The 20,157-nt window shown below is 49.4% G+C and overlaps 6 protein-coding genes across 6 annotated transcripts; 1 reads left to right on the top strand and 5 right to left on the bottom strand.

Moving 5' to 3' along the window:
- Positions 1-112: 112 nt before the first annotated feature.
- N7529_011559 (fungal specific transcription factor domain-containing protein) lies at positions 113-1,844 on the bottom strand (the record flags this gene model as incomplete). Its single annotated transcript, XM_057247085.1, has 4 exons — positions 113-716; positions 766-1,150; positions 1,213-1,738; positions 1,797-1,844. 4 exons carry the CDS (start codon positions 1,842-1,844, stop codon positions 113-115), a joined length of 1,563 nt encoding a protein of 520 aa, XP_057092434.1.
- A 1,366-nt stretch (positions 1,845-3,210) lies between these two features.
- Positions 3,211-3,930, bottom strand: nut2 (mediator complex subunit NUT2; the record flags this gene model as incomplete). The annotated part of the gene is made up of 3 exons (XM_057247084.1): positions 3,211-3,571; positions 3,750-3,846; positions 3,900-3,930. The coding sequence occupies 3 exons, from the start codon at positions 3,928-3,930 to the stop codon at positions 3,211-3,213; spliced, it is 489 nt and encodes a 162-aa protein (XP_057092433.1).
- Positions 3,931-4,246: 316 nt separating this feature from the next.
- Positions 4,247-7,379, bottom strand: N7529_011557 (putative serine/threonine protein kinase; the record flags this gene model as incomplete). Its single annotated transcript, XM_057247083.1, has 3 exons — positions 4,247-6,280; positions 6,328-6,425; positions 6,488-7,379. 3 exons carry the CDS (start codon positions 7,377-7,379, stop codon positions 4,247-4,249), a joined length of 3,024 nt encoding a protein of 1,007 aa, XP_057092432.1.
- Positions 7,380-9,206: 1,827 nt separating this feature from the next.
- Positions 9,207-11,468, top strand: N7529_011556 (uncharacterized protein; the record flags this gene model as incomplete). Its single annotated transcript, XM_057247082.1, has 1 exon — positions 9,207-11,468. One exon carries the CDS (start codon positions 9,207-9,209, stop codon positions 11,466-11,468), a length of 2,262 nt encoding a protein of 753 aa, XP_057092431.1.
- A 2,512-nt stretch (positions 11,469-13,980) lies between these two features.
- N7529_011555 (DnaJ and TPR domain protein) lies at positions 13,981-16,129 on the bottom strand (the record flags this gene model as incomplete). The annotated part of the gene is made up of 3 exons (XM_057247081.1): positions 13,981-14,257; positions 14,310-15,471; positions 15,559-16,129. The coding sequence occupies 3 exons, from the start codon at positions 16,127-16,129 to the stop codon at positions 13,981-13,983; spliced, it is 2,010 nt and encodes a 669-aa protein (XP_057092430.1).
- A 2,743-nt stretch (positions 16,130-18,872) lies between these two features.
- Positions 18,873-19,613, bottom strand: N7529_011554 (uncharacterized protein; the record flags this gene model as incomplete). The annotated part of the gene is made up of 1 exon (XM_057247080.1): positions 18,873-19,613. The coding sequence occupies one exon, from the start codon at positions 19,611-19,613 to the stop codon at positions 18,873-18,875; it is 741 nt and encodes a 246-aa protein (XP_057092429.1).
- Positions 19,614-20,157: the final 544 nt, after the last annotated feature.

The following is a 20,157-nucleotide window of genomic DNA, read 5'->3' as shown; positions in this document are numbered from 1 at the left end:
GCATTTCATATGAGGTAAAATACAAAATCTCAAAATATACATTGCCCATTTCGGTTGTTCTTTTCCATCCTTAATTCATGAGATCGTATAATTTCCATAGTAATATGACATTTCAAACCCCCAAAGAATGCCAGAACGAATGCGACTCGACGTCAACCTGAAATCCCTGAGCAATCGCCTCAAGGTCCAGATCTGATAGTTCTAGGTTCATGAGTGGAGAACCAAATTCAAGCGCACGATCTGTGAGGCCTAGTTCCGTAGTATTATTAGCAGACTCCTCCAATATAACACTTTCTCCTGTGAAGCATTGTACGGAGCCACCTGAACGCTCATTTTCTTCCGCACTGATTCCCAGATGAGAGATCAGCTTGTCAAGGTTCTCCCTGGCTTTTCCTGCTGCTGCATAAAGCCGCCTGTGTTCGACTAGAATGTTGCGGCACAGGACTAGGGATTGGAAAACTGTGGAGTTGCTTCCTTTCTGTGCGACGATTCGGGCGTGGATCGTTGCGCTGATGTACGTGGCATACGAGAGCATGTATGGCGCTGTACTGAGGGAGAATTGTTGCGAGTAGTCGTGGAGGATCTGTACGATCTGGTTTGCGGCTGCTGTGCACGCATTAACTGACTCGTGAGCAGTCGCTGAATTTATCACGCCTCCGTGACCACCAGTGATCAATGGGCGGTGTACAAGAATTATAAGCACATTGAATAGGGCTCTTGTAGATAGTTAGCAGCGGTGAATTAGTGTGGGTGAAAGGAACGTACAAGAGGCAGGCAGATTGAGGTAACAAAACAGCCTGATTCGGGAACGAGAGGTAGTCAAGCTGATGTGGTAGACTTTCACGCCATGTCCGCAGCTGTGACTTTATGTCCTGGGATATACTGGCCCTGTGAACCAAGTTCAATTCTCGAGATTCAGAATAGATCTCACGAAGAATACGCTCCACTATGGTGGTCAACTCGCATAACTTTGTGAGTAAAGAAACATTGAGAGACGGAACCACCCCTTGAGGCTTGATAGCCATGTATGTGATGTCTTGGAAAGGTTCTAGCTCATCGTAATCATCTAAGAAGTCCATTGATGCTTTCAGGTTGACGTGGCTGAGAAGGGGTGGTCGTCCTTGGAACAAACATTGGATTTTATCGATCACTGTCATATGGGTTAGAGATACGCGACGACAAAACAATCATCCACAGGAGGAAATATCTCACGGTATGCTCCCCAAAGAACTCGTTTCCGGATTTCAAGTTCTTCGGCTGGAATGCTGTCCACAGCTGGGAGCACATGGAGACCAAGATCAATGAACATATTGAAGGCATTGCCCGCATATAGCCATGACAAACTTCGTTCATCGCACCTGGAAAACAAGGCGTTAGACATTATAAGCAATGCCTGGATTGTGGTGATTTCGCTTTTGTCAAAGCAGTCTCGAAGTAGTTGAGTGAACCGTTGGCGGAACTTCCAACCGGCGGTCGTGATATCATTTGGATCTGATCGGAGCTCAGGCCGAGGGCAATGTTTTGACACCACAAAGAATATTGCATTTAATAACAATTTGGAGAAATATGGTCCCTCACAGGCCATGTCTCTCATGAATGCGGGACGATAGATGATCTGTGCCGTGTATAGTTGACGACTCCAGTAGATCGAGAGTAGATGCATGCCGATCTCAGGATCGACATCATCGAAATCAAGCCTCCCCGCCGCAAGGTTCAGTGGCTCTAATTGTCCTTTTTTCTTTGAATCAGCATCCCATAGCCATACGAATAATGGCAGGATCGAAAATCGAACTTACTTTGTCTTGCTGTTTGCGAAAAGAGAAAATGCCGTGTTCCCTGCTCATTCGATTGGCCCTCGGGTCCGGTCTGCTCGCTATAGTTCGGACTTGTGTCATCATAAACTGTACTAGTTGGACCATGATATAAAGATGTGTTTCGGCGATCACTTTCTGGTAATTCCGGGTGCGATGCATCTCTGGTTGCATTGGGGGATGCATCGTTGCGCGAAAGGCCAATTCCGCCTACCCTTGAGAAAGGCAATGGAGTTCTTGGCGTGCTGGTTGATGTAACGGAGTGGTCCGTATCTGATTGAAGTCTGCCAGCAGGAGCCACGCTGACAGCCCTGAGCTGGGCACACTGCTTTCTAAGGGCTTCATTCTCTCGTTCTAGTTCGGTAATGCGGTGGTTGGTTGGTCTAGATGGACATATCAGAGCCTTAATCACTATCTGTAGATCTTCAATCCTACCTTGGTTTATGCTGGACAATACCTAATTGGCAATCGATACCCTTGGCTACACAATTACCACATTGGGGTCTTTGTGCATCACATTTCAACTACTCCATTCGGGGCGAAGATTAGTATCCCCAGCATACGTTATGCAACGATTCCCTAAATACGTACCTTTTTTTTACGACAATGCACACAGGCTGCCGCCGATCGATTCCTTCCAGTCGGCATTCTTCAAGGGATTATTTGATGACTCTCGGAAACTCTCCTTCCGAGAAGATTTCCAGTGATGATGTCAGCGATGGGGAATGTGGCCTTGAATCTCAGGCCAATATTTGAGCCCATGAGTTTGTATGAAAGCATCTGCAGCTTGAGCACAGCAAAAGACCTATCATGTACGCCAATATGTTGAAGAATCAATGGCCACCGTGATTCTCTTCGGACAAGCCTCTTGATACCTGGTTAATGAGGGTGATTATGGCAATTAGCACAAACAATTTCGGTGGGCTCCACAACTCTTAAATTGGAGGAAATCAGACAATGAGTGAAGATAAGAGTTAGCATATTTCCTGGGAGTTGTGCAGGTCCCTGGATACAAGTTTCCCGCCGCGGTGGGCAACAGCGGATGTTGTTGGTGCAAGCGTTGAAGCAATATATACACAACTCAAGGACGTCTACTTAAACGCACTGGAGACGAGCTGTAGAATCATTCGAAAAAGCATGTGTCATTTCAAGCGGTCGTTTCTGACCCAAGAACCAAGCCCAGCTTGATATGATTTGAAGTTAAAAAATTCAGAAAAGGGAAAAGCCCTCGATACAAACGCCAAGCCCAAAATGCTAGAATGCACCACAAGCGCCAGGCTAAAATGCAAACACCTATAGCGAATCCCAATGAATCAATGAGCTTCACAGCCTCAACTCAAAGCTTCAAGGAAAGGAAAAGCCAAAGCGAGACAAGATAAGTCTCTAAGAATCGAGAGCCTCAATTCCCAGCCCCAGTCGCATCCCCCTCAACCTTTCCTCCAGAGGCAGCCACCGCGCGATCTACCTCCCCTCTGCACTCAGGCATGGCGCTGCGCATCTCCCGCGCCAGGACGTCTCTGAAATCCGCGAAGGCCTCGCGTTTCCCACGCAAATCTTGATTGCCGCGCTGGACGAGCTCGACAAATTCGCGGGTGTAGATGTCTGGGTTTCGAGCGGAGTCGACGTAGTCGATTATCTCTGGTGGGAGCTGGATGCTGGCGAGCGAGGGGTTGGAGGGGTCGATTTCTGTTTGGGGTTCTTGGGATTGTGGGAGTTGGGTGTGTGTTGAGAGGGTTGAGAGGGCGAGGGTTAGGTTTTTGCTGTTTTGGGATTTGGATTAGCCTTTAGTTTGTCTGATAAGTTGTAGTCTGTGGTGTTATGCCGAGAGTGGTGCTAGTGCCGGTTGGAGGTGTCGGAAAAGCTTTGTTTTGCTTGCATGGTGTCGTTCATTCATATGGGTGTGCTCGTGGGGTTCAGGGTGTGGCAAGGCGGACGTACACCTTTCGCACAAGCTCTTGCTGTGTCTCTGGGCCTAGATAGCCATGAACTGCGCTTTGAATCTCGAACAGATGCTGGATGACATCTTTGAGGTCGTCTACGTCACGGGTTAGCTGTATGATTCGGGTGCTGGCTGCTGGGACTACTCACTATCGACCGTCTTTAATGTCACTGGCGTCATGATCTGTTGTGTTGAAAGAGCGTAACTGGAAGGGAGATTTCTCTTGATTTTGCGGGGAGAAACAAAGGCGGTGTGGGGCGATGAATGTAGATCAAGATGGCCAACCGAGTGCTACAGACAGCTACAGCTACAGCTACAACTAAATAATGCAAAATTGGCAAAATTTATGTCAGGGAACTTATGTCATGTCCAATATGTCACTGTCTATATATGCATAGCTCGCGGGAACCAGTCATTCCCCGAGTTGAGTTGCGCCCGCAGGGCGAACACTAACACGCTGAAACCGCATCATGTGTGAAACAAGACTTCTCGCATTCTACACTTCCCGGGTCCTCAAGCTAGGAAACTTCGGGATCTCAATCTCTGTTTCCATCTCGATCCCAGATAGGCTTGGGAACCTCTTGCTGAAGTTGGCCTCCCAGTCTTCTCCGGGACTCTGGGGAGTCGCTTGGGAGGAAGGACGATTGTCATGGCCAGTCCCTGGTCGGGAAGCACTGCCACCAACTTGCAGATTTTTAGGCTTGGGCGGCGCAGCTGGTCGAGTGACGGGGCGTTGTGTGGATTGCTGAATTCCCGCAGGAGCACTCGCGGCGTCTCGGCGGGTCGAGGGTGTCAGTGAGCTGTTACGAGCGCTGTAGACGGGTCCCGGTGCGCGAGAACTCGAAGGTTGACCGGAGAGGTTGGGCTGGACCTCGCTCTTCTTTGCCTGCAAAGGAGAGGAAGTCTCCGTGAATCGACCATACCCAGTGGCAGTCTTAGGAACGACTGGTTTGTCAGATTCCCCAAGCAACGACTGCACTTTGCTCTGGATCGTGCGAGAACGAGGTCCTTCACCCACCGCCCTGCCACCATCACCCTTTTCAGCAACCCGCCGGCGATACTCAGCGGCGGCACTCGCAACTCTTTTCTCCTCCTGGGAGAGTCGGCGACGCTCCAGCTCGCGGCGCATCTCTGGCGAAATGTCGTCGCGGTCCGCGTCTTCGAGCGCACTCTCGTCATTCTGGGAATAGCCTTCATCGGTCGAGTCAGACGCCCCGATCAGGCCTTGCTGCGGCGCATCCTCTGCCGATGGCGATGAAGGTTTGTCTTGGTTACCAGCCTCAAAGCGGCGGAATGCGTCTCCGAACCGACCAGCAAAAAGGTTCTTACCGCCTGAGAGGGACAAGTTAGATAGGCTACCACGCTTGCCATGTTTATAGCTGCCGCTGGAACGTTTCTCGCGCTTGCGGTTGCTCTCCTCTTCTTCCATGGCACGTAAATATTCGACGTCAGAAGCTATCTTGGCTCGGTCGGACTCACGATCCACCTCTGTGCGGACGGATCGCAGGGGCGCACCTCCCTCATACTGCATGCGCGACATGTCCAAGGAAGACCGGGAGCTTTCAGTATCGCGCGGAAGGTCGTATCTTGCTCCCGATTGTACTGACAAGGGTCTTCCTTTTCCAACGGCTGATCTGGAACGTCCCGCAGACTCAGTAACCTCTAATGTCGACGGCCGTCTCAAGGTTTCCATTGAGGGGCGGGCAGAGCTTGAGTGAATGGATAGGCGGTCAGATGACACCCGTGGACTTCCCTCTGGCTTCAAGCTCGACATTGGAGGCGAAGACGCTTTGTGCGGTCTGGTTGCTCTTTGTTCCTCCTCTGCTGTCCAGGGCTGGCTGGAGGATCGTTGTTCATGATCGGAAGCTGGGAACCTATAGATCGGGCGGCTCGAGATCTTCGCCTCTGGCAGACGCGGGGTCTGAGCAGGCGACGTCATGGTACCTGTCGACACCATTGTGGGCCGCTGTGGAGCAGGTTGGTACAAGGGCGTAGCCTCTCGAGGGGCCTCGCGTGCGACGGTTGCTCGCACAGGAGAAGCCTGTGAAGGTCGCTTATAAGCAGGGTTTGGCGCACGTTCAGGCGAAACACGTCGGGCAAAAGCATCATCAGCCAAGGCATTGGTGAGTCTCTTTGAAAGATCCTCATCTTCGGACTTGGGTTCCACGGTGGGTTCAAATTCGAACTTGTCGCCTTTTTCGTGCAAGATATCAAATTGATCCAGGGATGGGAATCGTTTTGCTGCCTCCTCTGCATTCCTTCGAGCTGCATCGCCGTCCAAAGCTGCAAACGGGTCATGTGATGAACTAGGAGCATTATCTCTGTACGGCGAGGGGCTTGGCCGCGAGGAGCTGGGTTGGGATGAATGGGGCCTCCCTGGTCGACCACGGCGCATAGGCGCAATCTCCGGGATAATCTCAGTTTCCTGCACCGGAGGTGAAAACTTTGCGCCGGGGGCCGGAGCTTCCGTGGGAGTAGGAGGTAGCTCTTGATACTTGCGCGCTTCTGAAACAGAGCGATCGGAGTATATCTAAGCTGCGGTCAGTATCAACTCGGAAAAGGTGTAAAGAAACGTACGTCTTTGATGGGAACGTCCTTTCCTTGCATTTTGCACACCTCGCGCACGACTTCATATATATTAGGTCGCTTGCGCGGGTCTTCTTTCAGCATTGAGCCTGTGCAACTCCGGATTAATCACTCATATGCATCGAGGACCAAAGGAGTCTCTCGAACTTACCGATCAACAGCTTCAACCGACTCGAGAATGAGGGGTAAGAGGGGTATTTGAAAGTCGCGTTTAGAATAGCCATCTGACCGACTTCTTCAAAAGGAGTTGTATAGTAGCATAGTTTGTACAAGAAGACACCGAGCGCCCAGATATCACTCTTTTCATCAATGGGTTGCTTCCGGTAAACATCAATCATCTCTGGGCTGCGGTACTGCAGCGTTGTATGGCGCTGCACATCATCTTCAATCAGTCGGCCCTCAGCTGCAGAAGTAGCAGCCGGACGAGGGGGTGCCGACGATCCAAAATCACAAAGTTTGTAGGTCGCCGAGCTTCCCTTGCCGGAGATCAAGACGTTCTCGACCTTCAGATCGCGGTGGAGCAGAGGCGGTTTGAGGTAATGCATACAAGCAACTCCCTCTGCGACATCGGAGAAGATCTTCACGATCTCAGGTTCTGTCAAGCGGTGCTGAAGCCGAGTGTTCATGAAGTCGATAAGACCACCGCCGGCGCAGTACTCCATGACCAAGAACACCTCGTAGCCGCCTCCACGTAACTGCGAGGCATGCGAATCAATATATTTCACAATGTGGCGGTGACCCTTGAGTTTCTTCATGGTTTCCACCTCCGTGCGCATGTTGGCCAAGGCCGCTTTGTCGGGGACAGCCACCCGCTTCAGGACTGCCGAGTCGGTACCATTGACAGGTTGGGGCAATCGCACCACGTATACGTGAGCGAAGCCACCTTCGGAGAGGTACTTTTCAATCACCACGCGATGGCTGCCGACCTGGATCTTTGTGCCCGGAAGCAAGGTCCCCGCGGGTGCTGTCACTGCGGCGACAGGGTTGTAGGCGGGGAACGAGCGAGTCGTCGCGGAATGACCGTGGTGGGATTGGGAGGACATGGTGTTGTGATGCCCTTGAAGGGCAGGTCGTAATTTGGTTCTCGATAGCTAGCGACGCGGCATAGGAACAGAGAGAGGGAGAGGGAGAATGGGGGGGGGGCAAGTTTGGCGGAGATTGGTGCCTAGGGAGGAGGCTAAAGAGACAGACTGGTGGGGAGGCGGAGCCACGGGGTAGGTAGTACCTGACTACCAGACTACCGCCGAATGAATACAACAAATTCGAAGCTGAGTTAAGATAGAAAGTAGGCGATCAACTCCATTGGAGAGAGTTGGAATCTGAAAGGAAGGCCATCCAATCACCGGTTGCGGATCACGTTCTGCCGAGTCCTGTTCCTCTCGGACACTTGGACATAGTTACACACTCTCACATTCGCTCATTCACTCTACAAATCTCCATACGGGATATTAGACTAATATCCAGTTTCGAAATGACCCGTCATGATGACCCGTCACGATGAACCACAAAGATTATTATAAGGGCTTGAGTCCTCGATCATTCCGCATCTCATACCTTGGTCATGGGATGTCTCTATGGCACTGATGGTGATTATGAAAAAAAAAAAAAAAAGGTACTGTTGCCCTGCATTTCTCATGGATTCTCAACAATATTGTCTCCAACTTGAACACTCTGGACCCACTACGTTCAAACTATCTGGCCTCAACCGCTTGACCGCAATATCAACACGGGTGTTCTTGCGCTCCGCTCTCAGCGCTATAGAGTTACCAAAACTTTGAACATGTACCAAGGTTATATCACTGGGGGGCCTATGAAAGAAGAATTAATTCTCAACATCATAGAATTTGGAACCGATTTGATCACCCTGAAAGTACTTTTCGTAACCTTAATAACATTGATTCAATCCCGGAGGCTCAACTGGATCGAAGCCGAATACAAACAACACCAAGCAGCACGGAACCAGAATGATAATACCCAATAAAACTGACAAGTCAGGTATTCTTCATTCTATATGAACACCCATGTCTTTCATCATATCTTCTCTCCATTCAATGTATGCCAAACCATAGCCCAGGCATAAGAGGTCAGAGGCAAACAAATAACGGGAATATTGTTATTCCGAAGCTGACATAAGAAAAGCTGACTTTTTCCAAAAGGGTAAAATCAAAACAAACCCAAAGTACATTGAGATGTGTTGTGCCTGACTCGAAGCACTGATGCGTTCGCATTCAAATTCATTGTTGCATATAATCGCATAGATATTTTAAGACCCATAGTCAAAGCTTTAATTGATTTCAGCCAAAACCAAATGTACACATGTAGTGGAAAGTGACAAGTTCCCAGCGTACATGCCCTTTCGCAAGTTAAATTCCACGTACATTTCTATCCTTGAATCGCGTGGTCTCGAAAGAATGCCCTATTTTATCTGATAAGATGTTCCGATGAGTACTTTACGCTATATATCTTGAGAACAGTACACCAAGAATATCAATTGGGATGGCCACGTCGAATGATGCAGGAAGCGTTGGCGCCGATCTCTTAGTGGCTCCCTCTTCTCCCAAACAAACCCCCCGTGGCAACTCTTTGGTTTCCTCGTACGCGCCGCTTCGATCCGAACTTATTGTCTCGGGATCTTTCTTACATCTGTTTGTTTTTTATTTGTTTTTTGGCCGAAGCGAACATTTAATATATACCAGCACTGAGCGCCGCCGGGCCTCAGTGCAATTCTCAGAGGAATAATATGACCTGGCAATTGACGCTCAACGAGAACTTGTCTATCTAGGAATCGATCCCGGTGATCATTCCAGGTCGTACTGCTTCTGCACTGCCTTCGCCTTCCGATCGCGTTTAATTATACTCCTTGATCTGACATGGACGGACCGCCGCCACCCCCGCCGCCTCATGGCGAAAATCCCCATACGACTGAAGGCGAATATCGCAAATCCTCCGACCTCCCAGATGGCAACTATGACATCTTCATTATACCGCCTCACTCTGCTGGCTCGGGCTTCGTCTACCTCCCCTCTCTCCAATGCAATCGCAACAGCTTCCTGGCAGGTGTGGCAAGTACACTCCTGGTCATGCTAGTGTGGTCCTTTATATCCCCTATCGTGAAAGCATGGTACCTGGCCACTGTTTCTAGTGGCAGTGGTACAGGTATGGCAGTGCTTGCAATCGGAGTCGGCTTGGCTGGGTGGGCTTTTGGATCTACCCAGTCAAACCGCTCGGGAGCTAAAGGCAATGGCAGCGCTCGAGGACGTTTCGGTGGTGGTTCTGGCGGTCCCGGCGGTCCTGGTGGTCCTGGAAATGGCGGACCAAATACCAACCAACAGTCCTCGGGCGCGAACTACGGAGGCAACGGAGCGGGCCAGCAGCAGCAGCAACGCGGAGGAAATTATGGTGGAGGTCAAGACTACGGCAACCAATATTCCGGTAATCAATATCGCTCTGGTCCTCCTCCGAATTCTGATGATAACACTCGTGAAAAGGAGGAGGCTGAAAAGCGCGCCAGAGAGGAACGGGCGAAGGAGGAACGGGCGAAGGAGGAACGGGCGAAAGAAGAACGAGCGAAAGAAGAGCGGGCGAAAGAAGAACGGGCGAAAGAGCGCGCTAGGGAAGAGCGTGCTCGGGAGGAACGCGCTAGGGAGGAACGGATTAGGACAGAGAGAGCAAAGGAGGAGCGTGCAAGAGAGGAGCGTGCAAAAGAAGAACGCGCCAGACAAGAGCGTGCCAAGGAAGAGCGTGCCAGAGAGGAGCGCGCAAAGGAACGCGCGAGGGAGGAGGCTGAACGCGAGCGAGTTAAGGAAGAAGCGAGACGAAAAGAGGAGTTACGTCGAAAGATGGATGAGTTCAAGCGCAAACGGGATGCCGAAGCCAAAGAGAAGGAGAAGCAGCGTGAGCGCGAAGCAATGGAGAAAGAACTCAAGGAGCGTCGCGAGCAACTTGAAAAGGAGATGGCTGCTGCAAGAGCTGCAGTCGAGAAGGAAGCTCGCGAGAAATTGGAGAAGGAGGTCGCCGAGGCTAAAGCCAAGGCCGATAGACTGGAGGCAGAGGCAAAAGCTAAGGCTGAGAAGCTGGAGGCAGAGGCCAAAGAACGGGCCGCTAAAGAAGCCGCCGAAAAAGAAGCCGCCGCAAAGGCCGCCGCCCAGAAAGAGGCCATGGCCAAATTTGCGGCGCTCAAGGAGGCAGCAAGCAAAAAATACGCTGAGAAGAAGGCCGAAGAGGCAAGGCAAGCAGCTGCAGCTAAATCACCGCCGCCCAAGCCAGCGAGTACTACCAACGTGCCGCGAACTCCTTCTCCAAAGAAACCACCCCACCCAACAGCTAAGACTGCAGACGACGATGCGTATTCTTTTCGCCCCTACGACCGACCAAGGCGACCATACGCAGCTGGCACTTCAGTATACTCCGAGTCTTCGTACGCGCCTTCTCACTCGACTGCGCGCACAACACCTCCCCCCTCTCATCGCAGCTCATATTCCACCAAGGATCCAGACAAGATCGTGATCCAAGGAGTATACGCTTTCAACAACGCCTTTATGAAAACACCCATAGCCCAGCTCGTCTCAGGGCAGGGCATGATCACAGACGGCCTAGTGCTGCGGATAACAACCGAAGGACTCTTCATCGACGACGATCTGCGAGGCATTGGCCAGCGCGAATGGGACGTCAAAGCCTGGACTCTCAAGCTGGCAGAAGTGTGGTGTCCGCAAGTGAACGCAACCACTTCTGCCAAGCCCGCATCCAGCAATCCTTTCTCGTTCCGTCGTGGAAACACCGTGCCCACAAACGAGGAATCCGAAGCTTTCCTCGCCAATCTGCTCAAAGTCTGCAAGAACAAGTGTCGTCTAGCTTCTCCCAGTGCATGCTTCGCTCGCAGTGCCACAGACAGTAACACTGGTGGCCCTGTTAATGCCCCGAAAGCAGAGTTCCATGGTCTGCATATTCTCCGTGCCAGTGTGCGTGATCAAGAAGGCAAGAAATACGTCTTTGTGTTACATGATACCGAGGCCTGGAAGGTCGCTATCGGTTTGCAGCGGCTTCGAGCTGGAGCTCTGGTGCGCTCGCTGGGCGTCTCCGGGTTACCCAATCCTGAATGTAAAACTATGCTCAGTTCTCTGGGCTATGTTTGATTGACGCATTTGCTAGCGTCCTTTGCTGCGTTTTGTTTCATTTTCCCTGTTTATTCATCCCTCATCGCTCTATGCTCATGCCCCTTCTTGTCTTTGATTGGAAGGACGGCCTTCATTAGCGGCGGAGTTTGCTTTATGCTCGTCTCTCCGGTACATTCATTCCCTATTCTGTTGCCCCATAGTTTTTTTGAGATTCCCCTGGCTTTTTCTATTTGACGTTTATGATTTTTATTAGTATATTTATCTAGCTTACTGAGGAGGAGAAGTACATACCACCGAACATTATACCACAACACTTATTGACGGTAAAACTGCTATCAACATGACTCCAGATCTACCCCTGGAAGTATACTAGGGAGTAGCAGCGAAGGATATAGTTATAAGGACACTCCCGCGTTTACTTGGTTTAGTTCTTCGTCTTCAATCATACATTGCTACTTTTGTACACTTTGGACTTTAGCTCAGCCCCGGGGCCGCAGTGGGAGAGTCATTAGCCCACGCCATCGTAGCGGATGAAAGAGTGTGGTAATTCTAGCCGACGTGAAGCATACGCTCGATCTACTATAAGTAGTTCATAAACCTCGCCCCGCGGTCCACCTTCGACCGAGTCCGTTCTGCCCCTCTGCTTCTACAGGTCTATTGGTTGACAATGGAGAACTTGTCGAAGCAGCATATGTTAGACCTAAATCAACTCTTCGCCGACCTACACCCGTTCAGATAGAGTATGAATTACTCCTTGCTACTGTGTGGCTTGAACACTTCCTCTGGCTAATATATCATACTTTTGTCAGCCTGCTGCATTAGATGATTTTTGGACACCATGTAGTCATCATGTTCAATCCATTGAAATATGATCTTGTCTCTTAATTACCAACAAATACCGTGCCTAAGAATGAACGCCCTTACATTTTCCCTTGCTCGGAGCACATGTCCTGTTATCCAATATGATCGACTCTTTATGCGGTGTGGAAATGTGCCACGGTCTTATCCGAAGAAGTCGGATCCATGATCATGCAAGACAACTCGGATTTAGAGTGAGAAGAATTTTGCATCTCTTGGAGGAAGCCTTGGTGCCGATCACTTGGTTCCAAGCATCTTGTTCTGTCCTTTGTCCACGCGTGCCAAGTTGAACGACTATCCAGGACGTAATAGCGGACGTAATAGCGTAAATTAGGGCCAAGAAATCTAACAGCGACGGCAACATCAAGCCACCCCTACTATGAACCTAGAGCCTCAAATGGCATAAACAAGCTCTCTAGTTTGTCTGCTAGCATAGTCCCACGGATTAGGCACCCAAGAAAACTTAGGTAAGGTGAGACAGAATCAACACCATGTGGATATGAGCACTACCTCGGAGACTCCATATATAAAAGACTAAAGGAATGATCTACACCCAACCCCACAGGAAAAGAAGCATAAATAATAACGGCCCCCTGAGCAAAGCATGTTTTTGAGCATTTTCGAAATATAAAAGGGAGTGTATTGCCAGGCCAGATCTGTTCTTCGATCACAATCAAACTCCTTCATACATCTTCTCCAAACTATACACCACACCTCTTACATTCAAAATGAAGTTCATCGCTGCCTTTGCCCTCGCCATCACCGCCGTCATGGCCGCTGCCAACGACGCTGCTCAGTGCGCCCAGGTTGGTCAGAAGTGTAACCTCAAGGCCTCGCCTCCTGTTGAGTGCTGTCTGGCCGACTGCTACGTGCCCGAGGGACAGACCGATGGATTCGTATAGTTACCCCGTACACTCCATTGACCGCTTGATATAGACTGACCAATTGCACCAGTGCCGCAAGGATTAAGTATCTACCATGAATGGCAGTAACATTCTATGGTTCTCACTCCAGCATAGCCATTTATGGGCATGGTTCAAGAAACGTGGAGAGATTCGAGTGACACAATGTTTGTTACATGTACTACCTAGAAAAAATTGTGAAACATGTTCAGAAGCTTCGATTATATGAGTATTGCATGATGCAGGTTTACACGCCGCATTTGTCTCGTTTGGATACATTGGAACAAAGCAATCTAAGCACATGCAAGATGCAAAATCTTTTGTAGCAAACCCCAGATACCAGACTAACGCCACGAATGGTCTGTCGAATGTGTATTCGCACCTTCAGTGGACTGCTCAAGTCGCTGTCCAAAGATGCACCTTTTCGCTGATTCATTTCACATTGCAAAACTCATATACAAAAAAAGGTCCGAGAGAAAATGAAAGAGAAAATGAAAACGCAAAAGACAAAGTAACCCAGAAGTTATAAAAAATCAAATCTATCAGATCGGGAATCATATGAAAGGTTTCCGTAGAAAGCATAGTCAAAATCATGATGGCATGGCAGTGGGCAAGCAAAAAGCCCCGACGTCCACCAAACAAACGTAGAATATCGAGGCGTAACTCCAACTCCAGTCAAAGACATGCGATGTCCTTTTGTTTCTTCCGAGTTTGGAAGATGAGAAGAATCGGTCGTGGTATCGAGATAAAGGAACAGTCTAGACATTGATCTAGAAGGGGAAGCCGCCGCCGCCGTGGGAGTGGCCATGGCCACCGAAGGGGTTGCCGCCAGCTTGGGCGAAGCCTCCACCACCACCGCCGTTCATCATGTTGAATAGGATGTTGGGGTCGATGTTGATGTGGCTGGCGCCGCCGCCCATGCCGCCCATACCGCCCATACCACCCATACCGCCCATGCCTCCCATGCCGCCGAAACCACCGCCGCCGCCGCTGAACATGTCGTTGGGATCAATCAGGTCATCACCGTTATCGTAAGCGGCACGTTTCCTGGAAAGCTGTTAGTTTCGAATTGAGAAAAGAGCGAGTAGTGAAAACTTACTGAGAGTCAATCAAAGTCTCATATGCCTCGCCGATTTCCTTAAACTTCTCATCACCGGCTTCACCATCACGGTTCTTATCGGGGTGGTACTGGATAGCCATCTTGCGGTAGGCCTTCTTGATTTCCTGTTCGCTGGCATCCTTGCCAACCCCGAGGATCTTATAGTAATCCTTGCGCTGAGACTTCTTCAACTCGAATTCAGCGCGACGGATCTCCTCCGCAATGCCCTTCTCGCCGGGGTTGTTCTCTGCAACGCTCTTATAATCGCGGACGGCCTCCTCCCAGTTTTCAGCACCACCGTGAGCCTTGGCGCGGACCTTCATGGCCTTAACGTAGCCAGGGTCGAGGCGGAGAGCCTCGGTACAATCCTGAATAGCGCTGTCGTACTCCTTCAGGTTGATATAAGCCTGAGCACGGTTACCAAGAATCTTGGCGTTCATATCCTTGTTTGAAGGATCGACTTCGAGAGCCTGGGTCCAGAGATCGATGGCGCGGCGGTAATCCTTAGCCTTGAAAGCGGTGTTTCCTTCCTCTTTGGTACGAGCCAACTTCTGCACAATGCGCAGGAGCTTAATGGCCTGCTTCATATCCGGGTCCAGCCCAAGGCACATCTTCAAAAGCTTCAGCGCCTGCTCGGACTCACCGAGAGCGTAGAAGGCGCGGGCGCGGATCATCATGGCATCCGGATCCTGGCTGTTCTCGCGGAGCAGGGAAATGGCGATATCCTGCGCCTTGCCGAGCGAGTTGCTGTTGTTCAACTTGAGCTGCGCCTCGGCTTCCAGAAGGGTCCACTTGCGGGGCTCCTTGACGCCTTGTCCGAGTCCTTGTCGTGCCTGGTCCAAACAGTAGATGACCATCGATACACCGCGATCTTCTGCTAATGTCTCCTCGGCTTGTTTAACGAATCGCAGCATCTTTTCTGCGGCTGCCCGGTCGGTGGCGGTCGCGGGGGGTTGGATGCTGGAAAGAACGTCCAAGGCCTCTTGGGGGCGACCCAGACTCGTCAAAATCTTGGCCCATCGGTGCAAGATCTTCGGGTTGTTGGGGTCAAGCTCGTTGGAGCGCTGAACATCCTCGAGCGCATTCAAATATTGTTTAGCAGACATGTAAGCCGCCGCGCGGTTAGAGAGGTAGGCGGATGAGTTGGGGTTGATCTCGATGGCTGTAGTTGACAAAAATCATTAGCGACCTTGCTCAGTTCGGCTTGGATCACAGAACACCATATCTCTGTCAAATAATGTGTGCATACCCTTGTTATATTCTTCGATCGCTCTGCGGTAGTTGCCATCCTTGAAAAACTTGTTTCCGGCCAACTTAAAGGAATCAGCCTCGTCAGCAGAGGCAGCGGTAGGGAGATGCGGTGGCGGGGTCGGACTCCGCTCCTCGCTGCCATTGACTTTGACGCCGTTCTCCTGTTGGGGTTCCTGAGAATCGATATCCATTGAACTCCGTTGGTCCTCGTTGGAAGCTGCCATGGCGGATAATCGACGACGTAGTTCGTCGGGCGGAAGATTAAGTGGGTGGATGTCCTGGTCACGCGAAGACCGGGAGAATTTAAAGTTGGTCGGTCCTGTGTGTGAGGAAGACCGACTGTGGGAGAAGTAGGAGGGTTTTGAGGATTTGGAGGGGGATTTGGATGGAGACTTGGAGGGCGACTTGGAGGAAGATTTAGAGGGCGACTTTGTAGGTGACTTCGTAGACGAAGTGCGCGGAGCGGAGAAGGAATTTCGAGGTGACCGTGAACTATCAAATTGTTCTGAATGTTTCTCGAGTTTCTCCTTGTCCTTGTCTTTCTTGAAGATGTGGGCGAGTTGAACCATTGAGTGTGGGGACTTAATTTTTTTGCCGGCAAATAGAAGGTCACCGAATCCAGAAGAATGACTGTTTGCTGAACCACAGATATACCCTTTGGACCCAGCTTATTCAGTATGCAATAAACTTGATATATATATTCTTATGTATATTTTTTCAAGTTTCAACCATGCTCTTCACAGTATCTGTCATGTTAGTTTCAAAAATAAAAATAAAAAATGCTGATGCGGACTGGGTAGCCTGCAATACTTGATATCGGGTTGGTGAAAACCAGAACAAAAAAGGTGTCCCGTTCCTTATAATATATAATTTTTTTTCTTCTATTCTATCTCCCCCTCCAATCTTTGCTACTGGTTGGCAAATAATCCAGAGGCTGGAGAGCTGCTGGTCTGTGTTAGCGCGCAAAAGAACTGGAGCAACGCAGTCACGAAGACTTTTGACTGGAACTCTCCCAGCCGCGAAGGAAAAAAAAAACTGGTCAGAAACTTGATTCGAGAATCTTCTGTCTTCTTATTAATGTCTGCTGGCATTCCCATCACCCCATCAACCGGGACCTGCAGGGATCAGAAGTGAGGCTGTCGAAAACTCCTAGTGGAGGGGGTGGATCCAATATGCAGTTTGCTACGCTGAGAGTGACAGACATACAGCAACGCTGTGACTGGCGTGTTGAAGAGGGGAACCCCTGCATCTGGGCATTTTGTAGACTTTTATTGTTGACTCGAAGCATATCATAATCAATCTAAACACACTTTGGTCTCACCGTACGTACGTGTGCTCGGTCTTATTTTTCTTCGATGTTACATGTCTTTATTAGGCGAGACCAAAGTAAGACACGGGACTCGAACCCAATCGTGGGGTTCCAACAAAAGCCGCGTCCAATGAACCTCGACTGATATTATTGATAATGGATGTCAGAAAAACGTTGGCGATAGTCCCGATGTCTGTCCGCGGTTTAGTCAAAACTTAAAAACTTAAATTGAATTGGCAAATGAGCACTCACAGAGAGAGGGTCAATGTTGATGAATAAAATAATACTGAAGTACCTAGATATATATCATTGCCAATGTTACATCTAGTATATGATTATGCGATACCTCGTCGTCGTCGTGGCGTGGGACTCCTTGCAGCGGCAGATCTTCAGCCCTATCAACACCACGCCGGCTATAGAATAGATCATTACAATATTGTACAATTTTTATCCTGGGAACGACATAATGGAATATCTTCCCTTACATTGAGGCCACCTCATATTTGAGTACAGGGGGGCCCCTGTGCTATCACGAGACTCTCTTCTACAGTTATGAATCACTTCCTATCTCTAACTTGATATGTATTTACTGATATGCCCTGCTTCTCCGGGGCACGTACCACCTTCCAAGATTCACGCCGCTTCAAACTTAGTAATTTATCTGATCATCACTCCGACTTGTGATACATACATACGTGTATGTGAATCAAGGAAAGACACAATAGCCAGGGAAAGAAATGCTTCTTTATATATGGCTCAGTGGCAATAGAACACGAGAAGATAATATCTAGTAAGAGAAGATATATCGAAAGATAATCATAGATGAGGCCAGTACTTAACGCATCGTACTAGCAAGAGCTCAGTGGAAAATGAGCAGACAGAAAGGATTGGGTAAGAACTAAAATAGCAAAGCAAGGATACAGCGAGCAAAGGGAATTACAGCTGAGCTAGCTTCAAGATGGCGTATCTGCTAGTTCTCGTGAGGGCTGGCAGTGCGGAAATTTCCTTCCTCGCTGCCATGGGCTTGGTGACTCAGTCCGCACGATTCGTGCAATGAGCGGTGGCAGCATAGGACGATGGGTTTCGGTGATGCAGTTCCTTTCCTATCCACATCGACCCAACATTGTGTTGAATGACGTTTTGGGCATCAGAATGGCCATTTTGGGTCACTTGATTGAAAGATTCTCTCGATAATGGATTTGCGGAACATCGTGCGTAGCTTTCCTCGAGTGATAAGAGAAGTCTAGGTCGATAAGCTTCTTCGGCGAGGCTTTGAACTCAAACATGCGTTTGAACTAGGCATCGGTAAGACGAACCCGGGTCAAGGCTCCCCGAGAGTAAAAGCATGTCGGGCCTTTGGATTGATTTATGGCAGGAATTTTCAAGAAGGATCTAAGAAAATATCAATCAGATGTTAGCAGTAGTGTTAAGGTGTGTCCACGGGTGTCAAACAGGAGTTGTAAGAGCTGTATATCATAGAGGCTGTGTAACAGCTGTTGGGAAAATAGAAGCATCACTAGCTCTTCTAAAGATGGAACATAAATACGGTAGCATTGCTCGGAGCAAGAGACTAGAGCAATCGGCTCACTGCTAGTATATGTTTGACATAATAACAGGTAGGCAGATATAATTTGAGGAATATAAGGTGTGTACATATGTATTTAGCTCACTTTTACTTCACTTTACTCTCACTTCACTCCTTTTTTATCTTGCAATCTAGAAGATAATCAGATACTATAAATTTTATAATATAACCTCAGAGGTTGTTCAATATTATAGTTAAGAGCAGAAAACTAAGGTGTTTAGGTGTTTGTTAACACTACCTAACCTTGTCGATCCCCCACTAAATGTCATGACTCTGCTTGATAAAGGGCTTCTAGCGGCTGGTACCCTTTAAGTGTTTAGATAACCCTGCCCTAGAATACCAGGGGCTACGACGTCTATTTGGGCCACCTGCTTTATTCTCTGTCATCCTGCATTCTTTGTACAACAGAAATCCACCTTTAAACTCGTTCATTCCCTGACCTTATGGCAAGTGGTGGTCCAAATTCATGGCTACCGTGCGGCGACAATAGGTTGAGTAACTCATCTCGGGTAGGGCGATGGTCATGCGCGATCCTGTCGGTTTCAAGACTGGATGTCGTTTGGCGATATAGGGAAAGGGGTGAGACGGGTGATGTCGGTGTTTGAGCAGGAGCTCGAATATTGTGAAAATAATCACGTGTGTCGGATACGTATCTGCTTCCAACTACCCATTGCTCTTCCTCTTCGAGCCAGATGAGGTTCGTAGGCATACAACTTTGTGATCGTCTAGGACGTGGACTGTATTGATGATCCGATGGTGTGCACGAGGAAATATCGTGTTCATATCGAGGGTCGCAGTCGGGAAATATTCCGTCGGATGGACTTCGCCTGCCTCTTCGTGCTGGAGCACGTTTTAAATTTTGTTCGATCGCTGGAAAATCGGGTTGCCATTCGGATTGTATAGCACGGCGCTGCCGAGGTGAGGTAACATCCGTTGATGCTGGTCGTGGTGGTAAAGGTTTCGAGAACAAGATATGGGTGGGAGTACGAGAGTGGTGACAGACACGAGTAGGGCTTGTATCTGGCATGACGATGTATTTAGGGTTCACCATTTGCGGGCCCTCAAGGGAAGAGAGGTCTATGGGAGGGATATCGAAGTCGGATTTTGATTGAACAGGGGCTTCGGTGGAAGCCCGTCGTAGAAATGAACAGAATAACATGTTTCATTGGCACGTATCAGCAGGGGTCTGGCTTGAGATATAAAGTCTTCAAACACGACTGATGTGCGCTCTGAGCGGGTTTCGATGGTAGATCGTCGTGGGGGCTCGTATCCGCAGCCTAAATAAGAATGAATTTTGGAGGACAGACCTGATCTGTAGCGAACGCATACGAATAGGCGTCCAGTATCACCTTTGAACGAAAAGCAAAAGCGATGTCGCGCATGAGCGAGATATATGCAAGTCTACTACGTACTACGCAACTGATTTCACCGCCAGTTACAAGGCGCCTTTGGGGCCAAGCGCTTGAATCCTTCATATTTCTTACGCAGCACATCATAATGGAGACAACCAATTGCCCGAAATCGAAAGTGATTACACTTATTCAGGACAAAGGTCACAAGGTCTGACCAATGCCAGAAAGCAGTACCTAGATCGAAAATAACTTGCCATGTTCCCGAAACCGATTAGCTGCTCTGTAGGGAAAATGGGGTCCAAATTCGGCGTTGAATGAAGACCCTGATTCTCCCCCTTCGGCACAGTCTCT

Source organism: Penicillium soppii, assembly GCF_028829465.1.
Source record: "Penicillium soppii strain IBT 18220 chromosome Unknown utg000010l, whole genome shotgun sequence".
Taxonomy (NCBI): domain Eukaryota; kingdom Fungi; phylum Ascomycota; class Eurotiomycetes; order Eurotiales; family Aspergillaceae; genus Penicillium; species Penicillium soppii.
Note: the sequence above shows the minus strand (reverse complement) of the source record. Positions and strands in the feature narration are given on the sequence as shown.